This window comes from Crocodylus siamensis, chromosome 2, assembly GCF_052110815.1.
Source record: "Crocodylus siamensis isolate JL-2025a chromosome 2, ASM5211081v1, whole genome shotgun sequence".
In the NCBI taxonomy this organism is placed as follows: Eukaryota; Metazoa; Chordata; order Crocodylia; family Crocodylidae; genus Crocodylus; species Crocodylus siamensis.
The window spans coordinates 225,624,756-225,651,136 of NC_143396.1; the positions used below are offsets into that span (position 1 = coordinate 225,624,756).

The 26,381-nt window shown below is 44.3% G+C and overlaps 1 protein-coding gene across 5 annotated transcripts in view; it reads right to left on the bottom strand.

Annotated features, from left to right (window-relative positions):
• Positions 1-1,283: 1,283 nt before the first annotated feature.
• Positions 1,284-26,381, bottom strand: part of SLC8A3 (solute carrier family 8 member A3) — a 200,101-nt gene continuing 175,003 nt past the window's right edge. For 4 of the 5 annotated variants that reach the window (XM_090033244.1, XM_090033245.1, XM_090033246.1 and 1 more), the window contains 4 exons: positions 13,960-14,084; positions 13,190-13,289; positions 7,205-7,480; positions 1,284-4,841 (listed from right to left, as the gene is read on the bottom strand). In XM_090033244.1, the coding sequence (XP_089889370.1) occupies positions 4,465-4,841; positions 7,205-7,480; positions 13,190-13,289; positions 13,960-14,084 (878 nt within the window). In that variant the 3' untranslated portion in view covers positions 1,284-4,464. The remainder of the gene's footprint in view (positions 4,842-7,204; positions 7,481-13,189; positions 13,290-13,959; positions 14,085-26,381) is intronic. The other variant, XM_090033247.1, reaches the window with a different exon arrangement.

Here is a 26,381-nt window from a genome sequence, read left to right on the forward strand (position 1 = left end):
TACCCCTGGGTTCCAGGTATTAGCCCATTTGGCAGAAAGGAAAACCACCACACTAAGAGATGCATGTCAAAGCAGCAGCTAGGAACAGACCTGGTATTTCCTGTGGCCACATCCCAGGATCAGCCCACAAAGCTCATGCCCATCAAATGCTGCCCTGTCTTTACTGTAGTGATTGCCATGTGATCCATAGTCTATATTTTGCTCTAGATTTTCTTTCATACCCTAGGAAGTATCCTGAAGTACTAGGTTATAGCTCTTCTTAGGGCTGTTTCCCTCATGACAGCCAGGCTTGCATAGTGCCTAGTTCTGGCCATGTTTTTGAAGTCTTTGATAACATTTGCTTTGCTGCTGAAAACCAAAGTAGCTGAGTTTCTTGTCTGGCCTGCCTGTAAGCTCTGTGCCTGTGCCACGGGCTCTTTCCTCTCACAGAGCTGGGTGCAACAGCAAAATACCAGGTAGGCAAGAGTGTCAGCTTAGCATAGTTCAGAGGATGAATTAATTCAGTGCTGGCAATGGCCAGATGAACGTAATGTTTGTTTAGATTTATGTGGGCAGAAAAGTGTAAATCCTATTTACAGAATACTTTATACAGATTAAGGCTAAATTTAAATTGAATAGATCACATTGCTGAACTGTGGTCATGGTGGGGGTGGGGGCTGTAGGTAAAGCTGATGTTTTCTGTAAGGACTTCTTTCCCATTACTAGGTTTCTCTTCCAGAGCTTGAAGTTATGAAGAGTCATGTTGCTTTATCCTGCTTTAGCCTCTGTTGGTCTATTTGCTTTGTGATCTATGTGTTGTGAAAAACGTCATTTATCTTATTATTTGTTCGTCTTTCAAGCCCAGCTATGCAGATTATCCACTAGACCTCCAGTAATTAGCTTCTCAGTAGCAATATGAAGAAATCTAAAAGTCTCTGGAGCCCCTGAGGGAAGGCAATTCCCTACAATTCCTCTGGCCACTGTCATTTAAAAAAATTTAATTAACGTTATTTAGCACCTTTGGAAAATCCCACCCAGTTATCAATTCAAGAAGCTTGCAACACCCTCAACTTTGAGATCTGCTTAAAATGGGCTCATGTAGCTTGGTGGGCCTTTAGGCACAGACTAGGTGTTCTGATCCCCCGTACAGCTCTACCTGAGGCCAAGGCGTACTACGCTATCTCATACAAGCTACAGCAGAGAAGGTTTGTCATCCGCCAACAGGAGAATGAGGAAGGAGGGAACCTGTACAAATGGAAAAGGCAATGTAAAGAGTGTGATTGGAAAAGCAACAAGGCAACAGAAAGAGGAAAGTGGCTTTTATTACAGACTGCGACGTGAAGCTGACAAGAAAACAAAGAGTAAGGAACAATGACAATGAAAACAAAGAGCTCTAAGTAACGAAGCAGCAAGGTCTTCTGCAAACAAAACATCCATGATGCAACTCCTGGTGGTTTCTTCCAGCAAAATCTAATTGAGATGAATGGGAAAAAGGAAAAAAACTACAAACAATTTCATGCAAATTTCCAGACCAAACCCCACCCCCCCAAGCAACAATATTTCTTTTTTCTTTTCTTGTATTTTTAATTATATAAAAAATAAAAATAAAATAAAGAAACACTCCACTGATGTTATTGGCTTGGAGCAGTTTTTCTCAGTGCATGTAAGGGCAGCAAAGAAACTATGAACTTAGCAACAGCATACAGTCCTCCCCTCCCAATGATCACCCTCCCTCCCCTGCCCCCCAGCCCTGTGACAAGTGATCTTAAAAAAGAAGCAGGTGAAAAGCATGAGTGATACAGCACAAGCAACATGATCACAGCATTTCCGATAACCAGGCCTTGGTTTCAACTAGCAATGGGAGAACAGGTGTTAAAGAAACACAAGCCCAACTGAATTTCTGTGCCAAAATTAAAAAACAAAACAAAACAAAGAACCCTCAAGATCCACCCATATGCACACACATGAAAACACCTTTGCATTTTTCAATCTCTCACCTCTGCTGTATTGGGTCACAGCTGCAAATGTCCTTGCCATTGCTTGGCAAGTCTGGGATCAAGAGGTATTGAAAATCTTAGTAAACAGCCTGTCCACATCCAGCGGGTTGCCCCTTTTTTGTACTAGCCAAGAGCTCTGACACACTAGGTATAAATAGTCAGAAAGTTGAGTGCTCAATTGGCTTCAGACCCTTTATAGTGTTTGCCCATTGCTAGTTTAAACAGATAAAGCTCCAACTGCTTATAACATATCAGAGAGAAGAATCCACCCTTCCCCTTTCATACTTTATATATACATATATATATATATATATACACACACACATATATATATATATATGCTTGATACACATTTTGTATGAAAATAAATATTTCATCTGTCAATTAAAGATCATTTTTACTCTTCCATATCTTTGACATCATCTTGCAGCTTCTTCTCCGTGACAAGGACCATTACTTCCATCCCCACCCCCTTTTTCCCCTTCATATACATTCTCCCTGCCTTTAAGGCATCATCAATCATAGGCTTGTTCTTAGGAATAACAGGCAAAGGAGGACTTCTTTCTCTCTCTCTCTGTGTTTCCTTGTTTACTCTTGGACTCTCCAAGTCTGTTTTATGATTGTGAAATTTATGAAGAAGACATCTCCCTTTACAGCACCTAAATTGTTTGACAGAAGAAAATATCTTCATCTTAAAAACACTGTAAAAAGAATAAAGCTTCACCACCCTCCTCCAGTTCTTGCACTTAAGAAATATGGTTATAGATAATATATTTGTATAGATATAAGTATAACTTTTAGCTTTTATTACCAACCCGATGTTGCAGTTTGCAGTTGTTTATGTCATTCAGGATATGAGATCTTCTTTCCCTCCCCCCTTTTCATCTTTTTCCCCCTTAAAAAATGCACTTCAAATGAAAAAGGTGCTTTTCCTAAAATGTACTTAAGATGCTGCAGAAGTCTTAAGATCTGTGGCAGTTTTGTTAAGACCATATCTCTCAATCTAGCAAACATCATGAGTGGAGCACTGACCCCTTGAAAAGAGGTTGTTTTAAAGGACAAAATGGCAGACACAATGCAGATCAGGATGGGAAATGCCACGTGCACAGGGAGAAATACTGTCACGCAATTTTGGGGGTTTTTTTTTGTTTTGTGTTTTTTTGGGGCTTTTTTTAAAAAGGAAATTGGTGTGATCTCTGCTCAGCATATCCAAGGCCTATGAGTTATGGTAACCAGATGCATGTCCTCAGCCAGGAGGACAAACTCAGCCTTAAAGAAGTGGAGACATCGACTGACCAGGACACCAAGAATGGGGTTGTGAGGAGTGACCAGGATCCTTATCTCTTCAGTAAACACTTGTTTTTAAGAGCAATGTAAACCTTTAGGCTGATGCTCAGAAACATTTGAATGGCTCAAGCCTTGAGGCTTCTTGTATTCACCAAAATGTGAGAACAGCAAATTATTTACATGAATTCATCTTCACTTTAAAGAAAAAAAAAGGAACGCGCTGCCGCCCTCCTGTAAATCAAATGCAATACTACTGTGATGGCAAGGAACAAGGGCTAGCTCCCTTTCCCCCCACTTTGCAGGCTATTTCCATGTAGCTGTTTATTTCTTTACTTTTAGAAATGAACATATTCTTGTCTCTCTGCAGAACCACAAGCTTTACGTTAATTATACAAAGAGAAATGCCATATTCAAAATATACAGGATATGGATTATGTTGTCTATTTTTTCTTTCTTTTTCTTAGCCCAGGCAGGTGATTGGGTTGCTTCATGCTTCAGCCGTCATCGCTGTGTTTTTTTGTGTGTGTTTGCATTTAAATTAAATCAGTCCAACAATGTACTTCTAAAAAAAGAGGAAGAACTAAATGAAATGAAATGAGGAGGGGAATGGATAAACAAGGAGACTGTGGACTCTGAGAGTTGTTTGCAGCTTCAAAATATAACTCCAGCATCCATGGCAGCATGAAGCTTTTGATAATTTTTGTCCACTTTCAAAAAAAAAGAGAGAGGGAGAAAGAGAGAGAGAAAGAAAATAATTCAAGCAACGTGCCTCTCCTACCTGCTGAATGTAAAAAAACCCCCAAAAAACAGGCTCCAATTTATTCTTGCAGTTCCCAATCTGTTTAAAAATACATGGCATCATTTCAAAATAGAAGGGATTTAAAAAAAGAAGAAGAAAACAAAGAAGGAAATGTGATGGTTGAAGGTGGCTGAAGACTCTGACGATCACTGGCTGGCTTTATTTTACTTGTATTTGAATGCTTTAATTGATCTTTTTTTATTTATTTTTATTTTTTTGTAAATCTTGTTTGTGTTTCATGATGATTTTGCCCTTTTTGAAGCCCAGTTGTCTTAGAGTCTGGGCAGGTGTGGACTCTGAGTGCTGTCACTTCTGGCTTAACAACACTTTTGAGGACTGGTGTCCAGTGAGGTAACAGAGGAGGGGGAATCCCTCCCCCTGACTTCATCATCTCTCCACCACTTAGAACCCTTTGATGTAGCAATAGGCCTCCAGGGTGGCAAAAAGAATGTACAGTAGCCACAGGCTCACAAGGAGCAAAGTCGTGGCGAGTTTGCACCCCTTGGGGCCTCCTAGCTCCCCTCCGAGGTGAGGCCGTCTCCGATACAGCAGGATGCTGATGCAGATGAAAGCAAAGATGGTGAAAAGTGTGACGGAGAAGGCCAGTGTGCCCGCTGACACGTGGAACTCTTGTCCCTGGGATGCCCAGTAGATGGCAGCCACTGACCATGCTAGTCCAATGCCCAAGAAAACATTGACGGCATTGCTGCCTGTGACGTTACCGATTGAAGCATCAGCATACACATCCTGGGTGGCAGCCGCTTTACTGGCAAAGGTATCTAGAAGGGAAGAGATGGACATATGGAACAGTAAATAACAGCACTGAAATCAGGCTTCCTGAAGATGCAGCAGTTTTCCTGGTCAGTGAGCAGATGTGGAGAGCTGGAGCAGAACAGAAAGGGGGACATCATTTTGAGGGCACAAGGGAAAGACATGGGAATTTATGTAGCTGGAGAGGAGCAATATCATAATGACCTTGGGGGTCCCATGTTGTTTCAGTAGCGTCTCCTTGGATGTAGTCCTTTAAGTGGCCAGGCACTTAGCCTGCAGGCATCTCCTGATCTTTATTTTGGGCTGCTACCTATACCCAATGCATACCATCCTAGCTCTGTTCACCGACAGCACTTGCTGTGGCACTTAAACACTTTTCTGCCTAGATTATGACTTCTCCTCTAGTTGTGAGCAGGACTGAGTGCTTGCAGTTGGTGCTACAGGCTGGCACTGTAGGGTTTCCAGGAAATGAGAATTAAGGGCTCATGGACAGATCCAGCTTGATCATGTAGGCACGAAGCAGGGTGCGGATGGAATTTTGATGCCCAAGTTCCAAAGTGTGACACAGACTGTCCTGATCCACAAGCCGTAAACTCAAGATATGCCTAAATTCAGGCACTTACGCTTCAGTTTGGCCTGAAAAATTCTTTAGGTACCCGGACCTAGGCATGCACACAGGGGATCCATTTGATTACTCAAATTATCAAGTTCAGTTGTCAGCCAGATTTTTGCAAGTGTGCTGGGGAAGTGCTTAAGTTCCTGGAGCTACCCTAACCAGTAGGCATGCTCTGAGCACATCTGATTCACACTGACAGCACTGAGTTCAGGCCCCAGATGGTGGTGGTGGTCACGTCAACCTTTTCTTGAGTCCAATCCTGGTTCCAACACTTAACAAGCAGTGGAAGACCTGAGTTCTGATCCCTACTGCCCGAGTTATTTCTTCTTTTGTGACCAAAGGCTGTCTACTGTAAAATGCAGACAGTCCTGGCAGAATGACTGGAACGCAGGACTCCCACCACCCACGGAAGGACCCTAAACACTAGGCTACAAGTCATGCTCTCTTTTGGTTTTCCGTTGCTCTCTTGAATCATTGGTTTCTCAATGGCCCAGCTTCAACAACAAGGGTGGAGCATGCCCCTTCCATACCTCCTCTGCTCCAAGATTATACTATAGGCCAGGGGTTAAGGCATTTTGCTGCATACTAGACAATATGGATCTGAACCTCCTTAGTCTGAGAAGAGCCCTGAACCCAGTTCTCCCATCTTTTGAGAGAGTGCCCCCAACCTGCTGGACAGAAGACAGGCGGCAGCATCACTGCATCCCCATTTAGGCATCTATACTTAGAAGCAGGACTAGGTATATTAGACTGCAAGTGAATAGAGTCACTTAATTTTCAGTCCAACACAGGCAAAGGAGTCCTTAAGAATGCAGGAATTCAGACACACTTAGCACTTTCTATTGGTGACTTCTAAGTGCTGGTGGGCTTTCTGGATTGCCCTTTGGAGGCGTTTAAGTCTCCCCAGTGACTGCATATAGGGCTGTCCCGGCCAGGGGCAACAATCAGCTGACTGGCAGCTCTGGCCCTGGACCACACTGGGGACTTGAACCATCACTAGTGCAGTCCAGGGCTGAGGCCAAAAATCAGCTGATTGTTGGTTCTGACTCCAACAATCAGCTGATTTTCAGCCTGGCTCCAGACCACACTGGAGCCAGTTTGACTGCCAGTAAGATTTGGACCTATGGGCACTCCTCTTTCAACTTGCCGATGCAAGCAGTAATGGTGCAATTGGGATCTAATCCCTGATTCCAGAATCATGCCTGTTGCTATGCACAAATGGCAAGGCAGGAGGCACATTTGTTGGGAGCAGGGATTAGATCTCATTGCCCTATTCAATGAACATGTGTCAGGGGCCATAGAGCGAAAACTGCCTGGTGGCCTTAAAGGAGGCCGGTCCCTGTTGGCCATGATGTTGAAATCGTGACAAAGGAGGTAATGCAGTTGCCAGGTTGTGTCCGATCACTGGCTATGAGGAGAGGACTTTGGTTTATATTGTCATTACTGGGTGCACAAAACACTCAAAGCACAGGGCTCCCCCACCTATGCCAAAACCAAATTTGGAAAACGCTCAGGTGGTGTGACCTGATTGTCATGGAAGAAAACTGTGTTTCTCTTGTTTTTTCTTTGAACAATTGGACCAACTCTGATTTTATCTTCTAAGAAGCACCACAGGAACCAATGCTTCCTGAAATGCCAGAGCTCACACAGAGGATAGTGGAAGTGAAGTAGCTGTGTCCTAGGATTTGCTATCCCTGACTGCTTAGGACTAGAGTGATAGCTATTATTTCCTTCCAGTTTCCTAGGCCTGCTTACCTGGTACTGAGGTGCCAAAGGCTACAAACACCACAGCAGTCACTGAGTCCTTGAGACCAATGGTGCAGCCAAAGTGAGAAGCAAGGTCTCCAATGACAGCAGTGAGCATGCCAATGATCATGATGGACACCACGAAACAGGCCCAGCCATTGCAGTACTCTGTTGGTGGTACGCAGGCAAAGAGCACCTTCCAGAAGACAGTCAGGAAGTGCATGACATAGTCAAAGCAGGATGGCAGGCGCTCCTCGCCGGACTCATCTTCATCTTCATCACCCGCTGCAAGCAAATGCAAAACAAGCAAACAGATCACAGTGGGTTCCGTAAGGCCCAGGTTTCCAAGCCCTGCTGCCTTACGTAAGCTCATCCAGCACACAGAAGTCATATGGTTGCCAGTCTACTGAGCCTTCTTACAACAATGACATTTCAGTGAAATCACAGAGAAAAAGGGTTAGATCTCTGATCTGGCCACAGAAATCTGGATGCTGCCTGGGTGGATTTCAAACAAGAAGGGTGTCAAGTGAAGCAACAAAGTGATATTCATTTTAACAGTATCATCCAGACCATAGCCTAGAATCCAGCCAGTGAGGGCTTGGGGGAGAATGCTGCCAACTGCCCCATGGGAAGAAATAAGATGTTAAACCTCAGCTCTCCATGACAGCTGTACAAACTCAAAAAGAGATGGTGGCATAGTGCCACGTTGTCAGCAGCCCAGGAGATGAAGGGGAACCACAGATTTATTTGCTTATGATCCGGTTCTAGGATATTTGCTGTGTAAGAGAGAATACATGTTACCTAGGTTTTTTCTCTCACAGCTAGGTCTCCACTGCCTGCTATATTATTCCCACCAACCAGTAACATTCAGCTGAAATGAAAGGAATGACAACAGCTTCTATATTCAGCAGCACAGCAGCTTCTATTGGGCTGCACCCAGGACCTGCCAGGAGGTCTGATCCAGATGTGCTTTAGTAAGTCAGCAGCTGCTGAATGGTTAAATTTTGTCATCTGCCTGGGGAAAGCCAGCAGCCACATACATTTTCCTGAAAGCTGACATAGGGACCTTGCTCTAGCATTTTCATTAGTGCTTCTTTATGCTCAGCAAATAAAATTCTGTTTATTTTATTTATTCTCTGCTTCTCTGGGTTTTTTTGAGAGGTGTGAAGAGAAGCATATGGGTCTTACTGGGCTTTCCAGTGCCCTGCAATGGAGTCAGGGTTCTTCGAAGTACCATCACCTAATGTCCCTACTGCTGTTCTGGTACCGGTATCCAGAGAGTACAACCATACTTATCACCATAGCAACTTAGACAGTACCAGGAAAAAAGTAAAGGCCAAACATATACTCCTATTTATCCTTTCGCAGAAAACAAGAGAGCATTTGAATTTGAAAAGCAACGCACTTTAGCAGAAAAAAACACTTTCTTATGCAATGTATAATTAGTCCATGAAACTCACTGTTGATTGGTACATAGAGGCACACAGCAAAGTAATATTGAAAAAAAGAAAGCAAAAGGGTGGTTAAAGTTTGGACCAGGCAACCCAGAGGAATAGTGGAAGCTCCCATCCTTGGAATTCCTTAAAAGCAAGTTAGACAAATGCTTCGCTTGGATAATTTAGTCAGAAATGATCCTTCCTTGAGCAGGAGGATAGTCTAGATGGCTTCCTTAGGTCCCTTCCAGCCCTGTTTTCCTATGACTCTGTAAGCTTATATGACTACTTATAATATCTGACACTAGGTAAGATAAAATGACCAGGACTCAGTGCTCATGTTTCAGGATAGATGCTGATCACCAGTGTGAGATTAAGAAGGAAATTACCTATCTGTGTTCCAGTATGACAGAAATATATGCCTTACATGGCTGGCAAGGCCATTTTTAGAGAAAGTAAATCAAGTTGATTACTTGTCTGTTTCAGCAGGATGCTTTTTATGTCCTTTGTTATCAGTGGTGACGCGTAGGGAGTGCATGGGAGTGTACGTGCACCTCCTGAGAGTGCTGGTGCACCCCCTGACAGGCCATGTTTCCCACTTAGGCGACAGGCGGGGGGGCAGGCGGGAGTGCCGGTGCTCCCCCTGCGAGCGCTGGCTGGGGAGTGGGAGCACCTGGATGAAACGCTGCAGCCACTTCTGGGAGCAGCGTGGCCACTTCCTGGTCGGCGTAACTGGCGCCCCGGTCAGCGAGACTGGCCATGGGGGGATCCCCCTCAGTTGCTGACTGGTTGCGGGGGGTCAGGCACATGCCCCCCCAAATTAAGATGGCACCAGTCGCCCATGATTATTATGCCTACCTCATTGTTACTTCTCCCAGAATTAACCATGCAGATCATCCAGATACTGGCTGAGCAGTATGGACTCCCTCAGACTGAAGTAAAGGGTATCTGGGCTCCAGAATCGAGATCTAGTAGAACACTGTGAAGAGAGAGCTGCTCCATGGTACAGGCCCAGAGGTTTTGGAGTTCATGCAACTAAGCTGCCTACTACTCTCTGGGCCCAGATTTTTCTAGACAGTCTCAGAATTGCTGGATGACAAAATATGAACCTTGCTTGGCTCTTGGGTTTCAGGACTAGAGTCTGTTCCTTAAGGAGAAACATAATGTGAGGCAAGTTCCTCAATTTAGTTGCTCGCTGGAGCATGCAACATGGCGCTGCTCTCAAAGGGCACCCACCCTGCAGGACCTGTGGGCATCCCTGTCTCTAGCACACATCCTGGATGCATGCCAGTTTATACAGCGAGATTCTAAATAACTCCAAAAATATTGCTTCCTGCATGGAGGTCTAGGGAGCGGGGCAATAGCTGAAGGCAAATCCAATGTGGCTTGGTATAGATCAGTGCTACTGTCTGAGTCACAGTCGGTACAAAAAGGTGCTATGAGAATGGGAACATTTGCATGGGATGCCCTAACCCAAATAACCCAAATATATACCACTTGCCCACTGAAGCACGTCTATTCTCAGGACAATCAGAGAATGCAAATGGATTTCTGAGCACTTTGAAAAATCAACTCATAGAACACTCTGCTCTAGCTCAACTATGGAGCTGTAAGTGTGGCTCCAGAATATAAAGCTCCTTCTTCCTCAAAAAAAAAAGGAAATGCCTTAGGGAATCCTCACTGAATGGAGATATCTGTAGTGAGGTTCTGCAGGGATTGATACCAGACCTGCTATCAACATTTCATCAGTGATCTGAAGTAAATATAGAAATACTTCGGATAAAACTTGTGGATGACATAAAGAGTGGCATGGGAGGGCAGGCTGGTCACAGAGTAAGCTGGATTGTTTGGTGAGCTGGTCCTACTCAAATACAATACAGCTTTATACAGCCAAATGCAAAAATGTTGCATTTAGGTCCAGGCAGACAAGGCTCTTAGACCAACACAGCTACAACCAACAACACATCTAGGTCTAGGATTGCAAACCATACTTCACAATGGGGGATAAGATTCAAGAAAGCATTGATCTGGAAACAGGTATAGGGGTCATAGTGAACAAGCCTCTTGATGTACACTCCCAGTGCAGTGCTCTTGCAAAAAAATGACTAATGCAATTCTTGGATATACTAACAGGGGAGTGACGAGTAGGAACAGGGAGGTGATTTTTACCTCTGCTTATTGTGGCAACCAATACTGAACTACTGCATCAGCATCTGGGGTTCACATTTTAAACAGGACAGCAAAAAAAATTAGAAGGCGTGCAGAAAAAAGCCATAAAATATTTAAGGGCTCGAAAAAATGCCTTAAAATATTAAATGTGAGACCCTTGATTTGTTTGGTTTAGCTAAAGAAACACTGTAAGACGGCTTGGTTACAGCATTTAAGTAGTTACTTTCACAAGGAGAAAACTCCAGGTATATTCTCCTTGTGAAAGGGCTGTTCAGTGTAATGGTGACAGACTAACAAGAACCAGCCACATTCAAATTAGAAATCAGGCACAATTTTTTTAGTGGTGAATCAAGGCTGGATGCCCTTCTGGAAAACAGGCTTTTGTCAAACACATGTTATTGAGCCCAGTGCCAGCGGTAACTGGGTGAAATTCAATGGCCTGTGATGTTCAGGATGTCAAGCTCTGGTACGAATAAGGCACTCTGGGCTTATTCAGACTACATGTAGCTGGACACATCATGCTGTGAGCCTCATGAGCTCTATGCTTTCTGGCTCCCTAGCAGTCAGTCCTTAGTGAAGTGTACACTTAAGTGCTCCCGCAGTTTATGGTGCACTTAAAAGTTTCACAGTGTGCTTTCTGACAACCAAAATGGGCAGCACAGTCTATTTTTTCTCTAAAGAGAAGTTTTGCATAGCTACTTATGGAAGGCTGTTTTTTTCCCCTGTCTAGACATGATTCTTTGTGATTAGATTTGTAAGGCAACCATTATAGCTAAGATAGTACATGTGTCCTTGGGTTTCCAATACAAGCTTCTTCTCAGAGCAGTCTGTGCCTGTAGCAATTGTTTCTGAAAGTTAACAGTATGTGGGAAATATCTGACACTCATATCTTCAAGGTTACAGCTACACTGAACATTTGAGAAGCATTTGAAACTGCACTTGAACAGAGAGACACACAGAAATGCATCAGGAGTAATGAAATAGGCATATCAGAGATAACTGAACATTGCTCAGGGATAGTTCATAATCTCTGAGCAATGTACACTTATTTTATATTTATACACACACATATATAGATACATACATATATATCTGGATATGCTTGTGTGTATATACACACATATATACATGCAGTATAAATATATATATATTTATAATATACGTATTTATAATATATATATAGTGAGATATATATAGTGTATGAATAGACAATTGCATCTATCTATCTATCTATCTGTCTATCTATCCAGTTGTCTTTTTTTGAGAGAACTCTCATGGGCTCCTTTATTCCCCAAAGTAGGGGGAAAATCCATGAAAAATTGTAAGAAAATCAGACACGGGGAAAGGCATGAGAAGCCTGTGGGAAATGTAACGTGAGACAACACAATAGGGAAAATAAAGCTGGTTAGAACCTCCCCCACTAATTTATTAGAGAGAGCTCAAAAGTGGGGTTCTGTTTTGCTATCACTGATAGAGGCATCCAAGCCATACACAATAGGAGATGGACAGCATATATTTATGTCCAATTTAACCTTGAGGCAATTTACGCACTCGTGGTGCTTGTACACGTGATGTCATTACCATGTACACGTGACAAAAATGTCATGTTGTGTGGCTTAATGATGTCACGCTGTACACGTGCAGGAGTTTTGGGGGTTTTAAATGAGTTTTCATCATTGCAAACTAAACCGTATCTTGATAGTTTGCAAACTAAACTACCTGGCCCACTAGCAGCCCACCCAGGCAGCCCCAAGGGGGTACCACCACTGTAGAGGGAGGGACCGGGGCCCTCCGCAGCTCAGGGACTGCTCAGCCGGCTGGCTGCTTGCCGCCTGGCTGCAGGCAGGCTCTGCCGGGAAAAAAAAGGATCAGGCCCCTTGCCATAACCGCAATGGAAACCTCTCGATTGAAATGGTGGGTTTCAATTAAAAACCAACTGTTTCAATTTAGGGGACAGAGAATGGGACCCTAAGGACTAACCCCCCTCCCGTGTACAAGCGCCCGGGGCTCAGAATCTGAGCTGGAATGAGCTATCTCCTGCCACTGTGCGTACGCTCACTCGTGCACTGCTGCCCTCTAGTGGCACTCTCAGCAATTGACACAGCATCTTGAAATCACAAGTGTGATAGCCTGCCCTTGGGGCCAAAGATCCTGGATTCTCGCCTATAAGTGCTTCTGTTGAGGACCATGATTCGTATTTGTCTGCAGCACGTGGGCCTGTTACAGTTGCACAACACTGAGAACATAGGCCGAGACAGTGTCAGGCTGGCTTATGGGAGTCGGTAAAAATGCAAAACTAGCCAGCATGTTTGCCAGAGGTTCACAATTTTTTGTTTTACCCAGGCACCAGGAGACACTTCCCTTTTCCACCCCTCCCTTCACACACACTCACCTGCGCTGACAGTAATGGCTTCCATGAACTGGTCCCTCCAGGAATGTGTCCCTACAACCAAAGCCAGGTTTGTCTTCTTAATCAGCTTGTCCACAGTACTCTGTCAATAGCATAAACAACAGGACAATTAATCAGCTTAGAAAACACTCACCAAGCTGAGCAGAGGGCGAGGGAGGCAGTGGAGGAAGCACTCCACCTCACATACAAAGCTCATACACACAGGTTCGTGGCTAGATTTGTGCTCCTCTCCTACTCCTATGCAGCTTAGCGTGTCCTCAAGCCTCTCTCCCTCAGCTGCTGTCTGCCCCTGGGCAATTTAGACAGAGGTGATTCTGCCTTGAGCAGAGGGTGGGGTTAGATGGTCTCTCAAGATCCTTACCAGTGCTTTTTTTCTGTGATCCTCTACCTTTAAGCCAGGCCCTTTCATTTCTGCTTCACCCTGTTTTATCCCTAGTCACATGAGAATCTTTGCTCTTCCTCCTCTCTCTAAAGTAGCAACTCACTGCCCTCTCTATATGGTTCTCATTTACCATCCCTGCATCTCACCTCTGGTTTCTCCTTTCATCCTTCTCTCAAGCAGTCTGCTTGACCAGCTGCTTTCCCCTTTCTTTTTTTGCAGGCTTCTGTCTCCCACTTTCCCCACTCACTGAGGCTATCCTCATTCTGTCTTTTGCCTGCTTTCTCTGCTCAAGCTGCTCCTATACCCCTTCTCTTTTGTGAAGACATTTTCAGTGGCTTGGGGAATCTCCTCCTGGTACATCAGTACTGACCTTGAATTCGTAGGACTCCTCAATGATGACTTCTAGTTTAGGGTGCTCGCCCAACACTGGCTTGCCCATCTCTGCGATCCGCTTGGCTTCTTCCTCTTCAACTGTCAGCTTCCTGTCTGCAACTTCTGAGAAAATAACATTATAGTTTCATAGTAGGTAGGGTCGGAAGGGACTTGAGCAGATCATCAAGTCTGCCCCCTTGCCACGGCAGGAAAGGGTGCTGGGGTCAAACAGTAATCCTAAACCGTAGACAGGAGCTTTTAGACTCTCAGCACCTGGTGGGGGGGCACTGGGTAGATATTGTGACACACTTATATACTCATCTCACATTTTGGAAAGTTCATATGGAGTCTTACAAGAGGAGAGATGGGATGGTCAGGGAGTGAAAATGTATTAGCATATTAGTAGCAAACATTGAGTAGTAACTGGCTCCGTGAATTTGGGCTAGACATAGTGCAGGTAAGTACTGGGGAAGATTCCCCTTTAATTCTAGTGCATCTCAGTCTTTACAGACAACCCGGCTACCTAATCTAGTTCTTTCTCCACATCTCCCAGTGCTCATTGCCCCTGATCTGCAGAACCCTCTATCAGGCCAGTTCTGGACTTCTCTACTGTCCAAGCAGACTGAGCACATCAAACTAACAGCACTTGGGACATACATATATACTAGCTTCAAACTTAGACTTCCAAAGGTGGATAGCTACTGCAGGAAGGTCTTGATCCTGCACTTTTAAAGCTCATGAGTGTTTTCACATTGACTTGAATGGTGACAGGGTCAAGCCCAGGACTACTGAGCACACCAAGAGTGGATTTCATTAAAGATGCCCATAAATAAAAGTTTACAGGGCACATTCTGCATGTCTTACCTGTGTAGAACTGTTAGTGAAGTTAACCGGACTTCTACAAAGGAATGAGTGCGGGATATATTGCTAGACACAAAGTCTCAGTCCTTCTGGAGAAGGATGAAACAGCACAGAGGCCAATGACTGCCCCCACACTCATTCTGGGATAGAGCTTTTCACTGCTGTGAGAAATTGTAACAGGCCCTGTCTATCCTTAGCGGGCCACCCCCTAATGGCTGAATGTACTGAGGACAGGCAGCATGAATCTAGAAATGTCTCAGGAGGGAAAGGAAATGGGGCTTCTTTACCCCAGCATCCCTCATTCATAGGCAGAATGCAAATTCACAGCTTCTATTAAGATTTTGATGGGAACACCCAAAATTTTGAGGAGAAAAGGGAAAGATTTAACTGAAAACTCACATTATTTCAGGGACAAAAAGCCAAAATTTCAGTATTAAATTCTTTATCCCCCACTATCCCTACACCCCATAAATTACTATTGCTTAAGAACATACAAATGATCTCTTGAGCTTGTCCTGGAGCTCTTTGTCTAGATGACAAAAAGGGTCCCATTTCCCACCCCCCACCCACCTTTTCACCTGCCATAGCATTGGTGGGATTGATACACCAATTCTTTTTACTATTTAGCACAAGAGCTCTTTTAAGCAAACTTTAATGTGCAGACATGTTTTCTGGTTTGAAATGAATGAGAGATAGAATCTTTTTATTCCCCTTTGATTAGAAAATTGCTTTTGGCAATCTGTTCTGTTCAGAGCTTATTTTAACTCTCATGCACATATACATTCACCAGCGCACTCGCTTACACACACACAATTAATTCTTTCATTCTGCACTGTAATTACTTTTTTGCCACATTGTGCATTTCCTGGGGGATTCCTATCATTTGAAAAATGCACAGAAAGAAATAGGTCAGGGGCCAAGAGGGTTTTTGCCTTCACTGAATGATTCATTCTTGATAGGGGAATAAAAGTTTCCCTAGGCTAAGAAAGGTAGGAAGTGAGGCAGGGAAGGTGTCCTATGCAGTACTGCCAGAGAGGAGCTATCCACTAAGGGTGCAGACACAAAAGCAGCTCCCCACTGCAACTCACAGCACTTTTCAGGAAGTGCTGTCAGTTGCAATGGTCCCCTGGACCCAACAGAAGTTTGCTGTTGGGTCCAGGAGCTGGGGATTGCACCTGTTTGCTTTAAGCCTGCAGCCCAGTCTCTGTAGTGGTGCCACTCTCACTCCTGGCCCAGATGCTGTTTTCAGAATGGGAGGGAGGAAAGGGAGCAGAGGGAGCTCATTCTTGGGGTTCCCCAGCCAGCACTGGAGGGTGGGGTGGGTAGCTTGGAGCCCCCCCACTTTGGGGATAGTGGGGCTCCAATCCATTCACCCCACTCTCCAGCACTGGCTGGAAAAAACCCAAACCAAACTCCCCCTACTGCCTTTCTCCTCTCCCATTCTGAAAATAGCACCAGGCTGGGAGCTCTGCAGACACAAGTTACAGAACACGCTTCATTTCTTGGAGCAATAAAGATTCAGATTTCTGCAGGATCAGACCCTTTTAAATCGGTCTGCAGCTGTGTACTTCTGTTTGGTCATGGCTGTAGACTGCTTTCTGGGCCCAGATCAGGCAAAAATTCTCACTTCTGTCTGTGCCCTGAGGGCACCTACACACGTGCCTGATACCTGCATTAGCACGCTGGCATGCTAATTAGCACGTGCCAGAGCAGACTTCATTAATGAACTAATTAGCATGCTCCAGCAGACTCAGGGTCTATTTCAGCATCCCTGCACTTCAGAATGGTGGCAGGGGTCTTAGACTAAAGTTAATTGAACAAGCTTTAATTAAAGTGCCCCTGCTGCCATTTTGAAGGGCAAAATGCTGAATATGTGAGATGCTGCAAGCACTTGAATTAGAGGTTCTCCCAAGAACTGCTCTAATTAAAATGGGCCTCTGCCCTCTCCCCTCCCCCCAGAGCACATGTAACAAAGATGCCCTGAGAGACTTGGTTGTGACGCTTTCTCTGGTGATGGTCTGGGCTGAGGAACCAGCTCACAGAAGTGGCTGTCCATGGTGCTGACAATGGTCCCCCAGCTTGCTGCATTGCCACGCTTGAGGCAGCAACAAAAAGATGGTGTGGAAGAGTATCCATGACTTGATTTGTAAATGTCAAAGTGTGACCAGACCTGTTCTCTCTCCCACTGATTTTTATGTGGTAGGGGTTTTTTTTTTATGGCTGCTTGAGGAGAAGCTTTCTTTCACATAAATATTGGGCTTCATGTGCAAAGGCACATACTCACAATGCAGGGTTCTCCCAATCACTCTTCATGTATTGACTGCATATCTTTGTGAGTGACAAGATAAGGAAGCACAGATGGGATTAGGGAATTTACTAGCACTTGTTTCCTCAATTATAGAGAGTAGAGCAGTGGTCTGGTGAGGAGATGGGAAAACGAGGCACGTGGAGTAGAGAATCTTGAATACCAGAAGTGACGTGTATATTATGGACATGTTCACAGGATCAGATACCATGGGAACCATGCCTGTAGATTTAACAGGCCTAATTATATCATCCTGTTGCTATGTTCCCAGGCTGCTGACAGGAACATCAATTCCACTGTCTTTGTCAAGGGGTGAATCGGAAAGCCAGCAAGTGGCTATTGACTGTCACTGGAGAAGGGATGTGGAATTAGCTGCAGTGACAAGGTGGAATGAGAGAATCCCCTGCTGCTGCTTCCACATTTGCCCTGAGGATGGAAAACCCCTGTGACATAGCTGGATTTATAAGTGTTCCTGGATGAGCGGGAATCTGCAGCAGGACAAGTGATGGTGGCAGGAGGACTGGGAGATGTTGTAGGGCTGAAAACTGTAAATCAGGAAAGAAAGTTCTTTAGGTGGCTGGAAGTGTGCCAAAAGCAAGTGAGGGCACACACAGTCACTGGAGACAAGTCAGATTGGTGTCTAGTGTAAGAAGCCAGAAATAACTGTCTGAATTTTATCATACAGCCTTTTGCTCTGAGTCATGGAGCTAACGATAAAATAGATACACCTATCTCTCCAGTAGGGTGCTACTGTTGATCCTACAGTCTCTCAGGTGGACATTGCTATTGTTCCTTGAAGCTACATCAGAAGCAATCATGTGACACTCTTGGGGCTGTTGAAGTGAGGACAGTGGCTTCCCCTGGTGATGGTTAGAAATAGGATTTTCCCTGTGATACCAGGGTTGCGGAGGTGACTACTACTGCTAACTAAGTCTCCTCCTGACACTCTTGGGGCTGCTGGAGGGAATGCTATAACTTCTCTCACATTAGGATCTTTCTGCTGGTGGAAAAAGCCTTCTCTGATTGGTGGAGGGAAGCTCTGAGCTGATGGACACTGCCCACAATTATTAATAGAACGTTTCAAGGAACTTCTAAAAACAAATGATCAAAAAACCGCATGGCCCTCAAATACATCTGGAGCTTGCAGAACTGACTCAGCTGGCACCAGGGTCATCCTTACTGAAAAGCTTAATCTTATCGACAAAAAGCTTGGGGATGCCATGTGGAATTTTTTAATGTAGCCCACTTACCCACATAGACCTCAGGCTGCAGTCTTGGAAGGGCTCTAAGGGAGATGGTAGCATAACTGAGGGGCACCTCACTCTGGCTGAGCACTGAGGCAGAAATTATTCAGGGATTCCTGCAGAATTTATGAAAAGCAAAAGTAATGGTGCAGGCAGGAGAAGTTACAGCTGGATTCCTGAAGGGTTTGTAAGTCCTATATGGGTTCCAGAAGACCTTCTACTCTTCACCAACAGTCACACAGAGATTATAAACTCTGCATGGAGTCTGTTTATAAACACTCTCCTGCCAGATTGACTGCAAACAAGGCTTTACATGGCCTGCAGAGTTTATAAAACATGTAAGGACTCCTATGGCAGTCAACACTACTTTAATCCATCACAAAAGCAAAGACAAATGCATCCATCTTTTGGAACCAATAATGTGCATCAACGTGCTCTGAATGATGTGGAAAAAAAAATGTGCAGAACCAGAGGCAGCAGAAAATGATGAAAATCAGGCAGTAACTAGGCACAAGCCAGTAAGGGCACTCAAAGACAGGAGAGCAAGAGATGGGAGGCAAGAGGTTACTAGGAGAGAAGAGCACCCGAGAAACATGCTGTTGGGACAGGGCAATATCAAAGGACAACATTCTGTCTTCTACATATTTGGAGGACACTGTTGCATGTTCTGATATGCAGAGGCATGTGTGACAGAATAATTAGTGGAAAAATTATGGAAATAAGAGCACCAGAAAAATGACTAAATGATTCACAAAGACTAGATCAAGCTAACAAATATATATCAGTTAGTAAAGGGGGGGACAAGGTGCTGCTAGAGCACCAGGAAAATGTGCTTTTAGTGGTTTGTGTTGCAGAGAATCTGGGCAACCTGGAGATAGAAGAAGGGATTTTAGGAAGCATTTTTAACTATCTGGGGAGAAAGCCATAAAGGACCAATTTTACTTGATACTGACTTCAAAAGTCCTTTGTGCTTTCCTGTGCTCATTAGCATAACTTTCATCTTTGGGTTCAATTTCAACCAACTTTTCTTCATCCTGGTATTGATGCCCTTGGTATCTGACAGATGGTATTGATACTGTTGGGTGCTACTGGAATATAGATCTGGGGCATGGCCTACATACTATTTGCACTTGAGCCTTCACATACTTAGCATGACAGGAAAGAAACTTGTGAGGCTCTGCAGGTGACAGCCCAAGTGGGAGGGTAGCTGCCTATTTGATTCTTTGGGATTGAGTTTGAGAGGGAGTTTTGGAGCCATTTCAGTGATTCCTATTCATCCATGCCAAGTCTCTGATGGGGACCCAGGTGACTGACAGCATTTGGTGATGGACAGCATCAATTATTGTGGTATTTGGTGACAATATTTGGTGACTGACAGCATCAGTTATCGTGGTGAGATCCAGCAATATTTGTTGACCCTGACCATGGATGAAAGTTAATCTTGCCTGAGATATATAATGCATACTCCAAAGGCTTTTTCTGACCAATCCTGCCTTCCAAATGTCACATCCACTGCTGTTTGGATAAAATCACCTAATGTGCAGATAGGGAAATATTATTATCTTTATATTACAGAGGAGGACACCAAAGCACAGAGCAAGGAAGAGCACAGCTCTTCCAAAGGAACAAATAAGCAGCAAATGGGGGGACACAATGCAAGTGTCTGGCTCCCAGACTGTTGTCCTAAGCACTAGGTATTTTCAGAAAATACCAAAGTTCAGTTTAAGCCTGGGTTTCCCCTGGGTTTATTTAAAATTCACTTGGCGGTGTTGGGGGTGTGCATACACTTGCATGCATGCACATGCACATGTAGCCATAACGTTTGAGGACTTATTTGCTAAGAGGTGATGGGGGCTGTTCAGGAGAAGGAGCCTAATCAGATGCTCCTGCTTTGCCATAGCCCTATACACCTGAGTGCATTAAAATTCTCCCCTTCCCTCAACAAAAGAATACCAAGGGCTGTGTTTAAAAAAACAAAACAAACACGAAACAGTTTTAATCTGGCAGGTCAAGACTGTCAAGGTGAATGCTGCCAACCCGCAGCTTAATTATTAACCAGCCGTGATTTCTGTTTGTATCAGCTTCAATACTCAGCTTTCAATGTGGAGTGCACCCTGGACTCCCAGCTGTCAACTCCAATTAGGCTTGATAAGGTCTGGAGACACCAGGCAAGAAAAGGAGCTTGCCAATTCCTTATGGGTTCCCTCCTCTGCCTCTAAGAGATGTGCAAGGCAGAAGGAAAGGATTCCCCTTAACTGTTTAGATTGTGAACACAAGTGAGTTCTACTGTTATTACTTAACATGCAGTTGGTGGTGGTGCATAAAGGGTTCAGCTAAGCTGGGCTTGTGCTAAGTGCTGTACACACATAAAAAACTGTCATGGCACCAAAGAACTTAATAATTAAAAGGCAACATGTCCCAGCTGGATGAGATAAACAAGTAGGATAGGATGGTGGTAGGAAAGGAAGACAGGGACAAGTCTTACTTCAGTCCATAGCAGTGGTTCCAGCTTACATGGATAGAAAGGCAGGCTGCCTGAGAGACCACTTCCTGATCCCATATAGTGCAGTTTCAGTGTGCCCAAAAGGGAGCAAAAGCTTTGCTATGGTATGTGGTGCCAGGTTTCAGATAAATACCCAGCAGTCTTGTTCAGAACTAGTCAGCCTGGAAATTTTGTCTGAAAAGCCCAGGCTCTGTCTGGTAAAGAGGGAAGGACAGTCTGATGGAGACAAAGCAGCCCTTTGAGGTGTCCTATCCCAAGCTCTTCCATTGACTTGAGCTATATCCATCCCTAGACAAGTAATGTCCTGATCTCGGTTCCCCTAGCCACACAGTGGAAATAAGTCTTATGTTCACATGGCTATCATGAGGCTTAATCTACTCATGTTTGCAAAGTGCTTTTGGAGCTCCATATGGAAGACACTAAATCAGTGTCAAATTTAGCATGATTAGTGTAAAATTTCAGCTTTTTTTAAATGTCAGCATTTTGTGTGGGAAATACTATAACTAGATCCTTTTTTGGCACTTCTTAACGTGCCAACCCTGAACTGAGAAGCGTAGTGACATCTGTGAAAACGAGCAGTCATCAAAAAAAAAAGCGTTCTTCAAGATGTTCATGTGGGAATCTCTTCATAGAAGGAGCCTGAACGATGCCGAGCTACACCCATAAACAATTACCTTATACTGATCAGATCTGCACTGCCTTGGCCTTGACTAATTTACTGGGATTTTAGATGTGAGGAGGAAACTGAGGAGGAGGAGGACAGATTTTCATCCTTTGTGATGCAAATGCAAATTAGGAGAGTCTTAGGGTTTATCTGGATTACAGGGCTGCTGCCACCATTGCCATCCCAGCATAGCTCTGAGGCAGAGCCCCCTATTGGAAACGTGGCATATGGAAGCAGAAAGTTTTTCTGTCAACTTAACTATGCCACCAGTTCAAGTAAGAGACGTTAATGTGGCAGAAGCGCTATTCTGGCATTGCTGTGCCTAGACTGGCAGGTTAGCTGCATTGAGGGTGATCTTTTCATGTGCCCATCCAGAATAGCTAGGCTGGCACAACTTTGTAGTATAGCCCAGACGCCAGACAGATTCTAGGTGGAGATGCCTTTGCCTGCCTCGTCTCCCCTTCACAGTGTGACCCAACTGCCAGGTCACTGGTCCCTGGTCTCTCCTATAGGAAAGAGATGGGGTGCCCTGAGACCTCAAACCACCGGTAACAAACAGTAGTGGCTGAAAGATGCTCTTTGAAAGGAATCAGGACTAGGAGCCAAATTGTGGTGGATAGGATCGCAGCTCTCAACTCAGTTAAGTGGCAAAAGGGTGGACACTGAGCTGAGTGCATGGGGACGACGACATGTGGAACAGAAAAGAAGTGCTGGCCAGGTAGGACAAAGGGAAGGGGGTCAGACCAGCTGTTGTGCTATGGTAGAGAAGAAGCACTTTGGAGCACGGTGTCATCTCAGTGCAGCATTCTGAGGTTTTCATGTTCCTATTACTGGTGTGAAACACACCGTGTCCCACTTGGCTGCACATCAGCTAATACCAAGGAATGAAGTGACACTGATGGAGGTGCTGATGGGAGACACAGAACTGCCTCCTCCCTCTCATGTCTCAGTGATGCTCCTTCTAACAAACTCAATTCTGCAAACACAGAAGAGCATTTGCTTCTGGGAAGTTCAGTCTGGCATGGGGAAGATGCTTCACCTTTGCTTTTCTTCACCAAATTCTGGTTCCACCTTGCTGCATTGTGGGGGGGAAAGAAGGGGTGGGGGGTGGGGGCTGGCCCTTCCCAGGGCTTCTGAGCATTGGTTGGGGGAGCTCTGCAGGAAAGGGATGGCATTCTCCCGTCACTTCACAGAACTGATAATTAAAATGGGATTTCTGTTGCCGCTGAATAAAAATGAAATCCCAGTTAAATACAGTAAACCCTGGGCATGAATGAGCCCCCTCCCTTGAGAGCTGTCAATCCATCAGTCAAAACTGGAGAAGACTGCTGGCTAAAAGACACTTGTTTCTGAGGTTAGCATACTGGTATGTCCTCTGGCTGAACACATGTATTCTCTGAGCACAGAACAGTCTATGCTCCTTCCTCCTAAGAGGACAGCAGAAATCTGTTTAGGTAATGAATAATGACTTGAGGCTTTATGCAGCCAGCATTATGTCCACTAGTTTGTTTCATGTTAGCTGGGAGAACCTGCAGCTTCATGAGAGGAAGGATCATGTGTGGCTAAATCATGAGACTAGGAATCAGCACATTTCTGTATTTGTATTCCTGGCTCGTTACGTACCTTAGGCAAATCTGTTACTCTCCTTGTAGCTCAGCCTCCCACTCCATAAAATACTATGTGTGGGGTTGGAGACACAAGGCTACATTAATTAATTCAGAAAGTACTTTGAGATGTGTTCACTGATATGGGTGAATGGTCGGAAGTTAGGCATCTGGATGCTTCCCCAAGAAATGTGTCTCTCCAGCCACTTTTCTGAACCTCTGGAGTCCAGAAACCTTGTGGCAATGGGCTCTGGTAAACATTTTCAATAAATCCTACTTCTGGTCAAGTTGCAACCACCACAAGAGCTTTTTGTCATGCCTCTCCATGAACCTAGCTGGCACCAGAAGCTGCCAAGGCAATTTCATAAATGTAAGCAGCCAAAGCAAAGCAATTAGTCATACTTTTATGAATGCCAGGAAGGGTTTGGTTTCAATTTTGATTTGGGTCAGGAGTCCTAGGATTTTTTCCCTCTCCTAACCTGAACTGGCTTGCCATTCCTCCTCTCAGACAAAGTAAAAGTGACCGTTTTTGCAGACAGAAAAGCAGTTGGTGTACCTTAAAAAACAACTACTAAATTCATAAACAATATCAGGGTTTCCTCGTATAAAGATTGCGTGGAACCTTTACCTTACAATACTATTACTAAGTAAGAGCAGCACCAATGAGAATAACTGAGGTGACGAATTAATACACCTGTGAGCCAGAGATCTGGATTCTGCTTTTGTTACTCCTGTTATCCTGCTTAGTAACCTCAGGGAGATCATAGTGGTGACCTCATCTTGAGCTCACTCACCCTTCCCTTTCCTACTCAGGCAAAAAACTACGGTCTGAACAGCTGAACTGCCTGAAGCTCTTGGCTGCTCAGCCAAAAGCTGAAACTGTAGCTGCTGCTGAAGACTGGCCCCCATGGGAGGATCTAGGATTTTGAAAAGTGCTATAAAAGTCTTCAGAGCTATGAAACAGGAGCTGAGAGACCAGCAACAGCTAACAGCAAGATTGCTGAAAAAAGGATAGCTTGATTAGTGGACCATCAAAGCCATTCAAAAGGAGGGAGGGTTGTTAACACCTGTGGAGTGAAGAGCAATCAGAAGGGATCAGATAAATTATAATAAGCCATGAAGTTGGTTGACTCTATCAGCACCACCTGAATAGAAATGCTACTGCTGCTTCTGGGCAGGTGGTTTTACATTCTGGGTGGAGCACAAATCAAAGCGGGGTAACAACCATGTTACTGCACTGGGATCTGCTCCTGCTGGACTCTGTTCCTCCCTCCATGCAGCAACTGGAGGGAAGAATAGGAAAAAGAAGCAGTGGCCATTATACAGCATATCTATGTTTATATTCTGGGAAGAAAAATTAGTTTCCCAGTTTAAGATATATACCCCACTTGTGGAAGGCTGATTCTGGGGGCAAAAGCACAGGTGATACGCAAGTAAATATGATAAGCACAGAATTTTTTTTTTAAATCTCTGTTGATCTCAGGCCAGTAAAACCTAAATATCATAAAAATCCCTCATTCTGGACCAGACTAACAGTGTCCTTCTAATATACTTATTCTGGGCAGCTGAAATGGATGCTTCAATCCAGCTGCTAACAGACCTATCTGAAACCAGTTCTTGAGTACAAGTATGGATTGCTGAGTCAGTTTGGATAAAAATGACTTATGCTGAGCTTTAAAACCATCCAAACCTATTTACTTTAAGATACTGTTTCAAGAAAAAAAAATCGTCATTTTCACATGGTTCGTTTGGGAGCAGAAGAAACAATAATGCATAGAAGAAGGTGTTCTTGTGAGATAGTCTAATAAGCCAGAAGCAGACAGCACTGGAAATCTTGCTTCACAGGAAGATAGGAATATCCAGCCACCCACAGTGTGTGAATTCAGAGATATGTTCAAAGCCGCAAACATGCAGGGGCCAGCATGTTCTGAATTTCACCTCAAATAATCTGCTGCTTGGCTGTGACATCATTGTTTGGATCCATCTTAATTGCCAATTAATATGCAGGGTTCAAATGCTAATGCAAACAGAAATAAATATCTGAACTACTTGAGGCTTACTCATCACTAGTCACAAGCCAGCTTCGAGCCAGGCAACAGGCAGAAACCTAACATCAGTGCTAGAGGAAAGGAGAGAAGAGACGGAGAGCAGCAGGAGGCCTGCGTTAATAGCTGTTGGGTTTCAAAAGAGCAAGCAGTGGTAGCTGAAAGATGTGAAATAAACAGAAACAGTCCCCTGACATGCCAGGAGACATGAGAGAGGCATGGAGCTGGGGGCAGCTCCAGAAGGTGGGATAAAGTCGGAGCTATTGCACCATTCAGACTCAGAGATGCAGCAGGAGGGGCTGGGGGAGAAAAGGCAAACTTCAGTGAGATTTTCAATGGCACAATTTGTGCAAGGCTTCTGGAATGTTCATACTTTCTCAATTTAAAATGGCACAGATTAAGTGAAAATGCTGTCTCTTTCTTTACTTATGAGCTGCAACTGGTACTGAGTGGTACTCCAGTCAGTGTTTCTGGACCGTGGTGGTCTGTGTATGTTGAAAACTGTTCTGGGAATTTCCTGTTCTAGGATTTGTAGTTTTAAACACGCACAAGCTGTGTCAGCCCAACCTCATACAGAACCCAGGGGCTGCACACAATAGACCCAATCCATGACATTCTAGGATAACAGAAGGATGTAACAATTGTATCAATAGAAAATGAAGCCAATATAAGCAGTTATGATGTAAGTGTTAGGCTTGCATGCTCCTTAGTGAAACCAGTGTAGCAAAACCTTTGCAACTTTAACCCCGTTTCATTCCAAATTAAAATATTAGTAATTTATCTAACCTGCATCACTGCAGAATCATTCAGCTGTAACACTATGTACATCACAACAACTCACACACCCTCCTAAATGGCAGCTCCCCCCCCCTTCTTTGAAGTCAATCAAAGTTAAGCTTACTATGGCCTATAGGGAGAACAATGCAGTAAAGGAAAGGGGAACGTGGCACTATGCCTCATGGACCTTTCTTCTACCTTGTGGTCTGACATTTGGCCTTTCCTCTGTTAACTGAACACCAAATGTCTATAGCTGTTGACTGAATTATCCAATAATACCTACCAAAAGCAATCAAATCGGATCACAACAGAGAGGGGGACTTATATTATTTTAAAACAAATTATTTGGTTCCAGAGGTTCTGAGCAAGTTACGCAGCTACTGAATTAAAGCAACAAAATTAGTCTGAGAAAGTGTG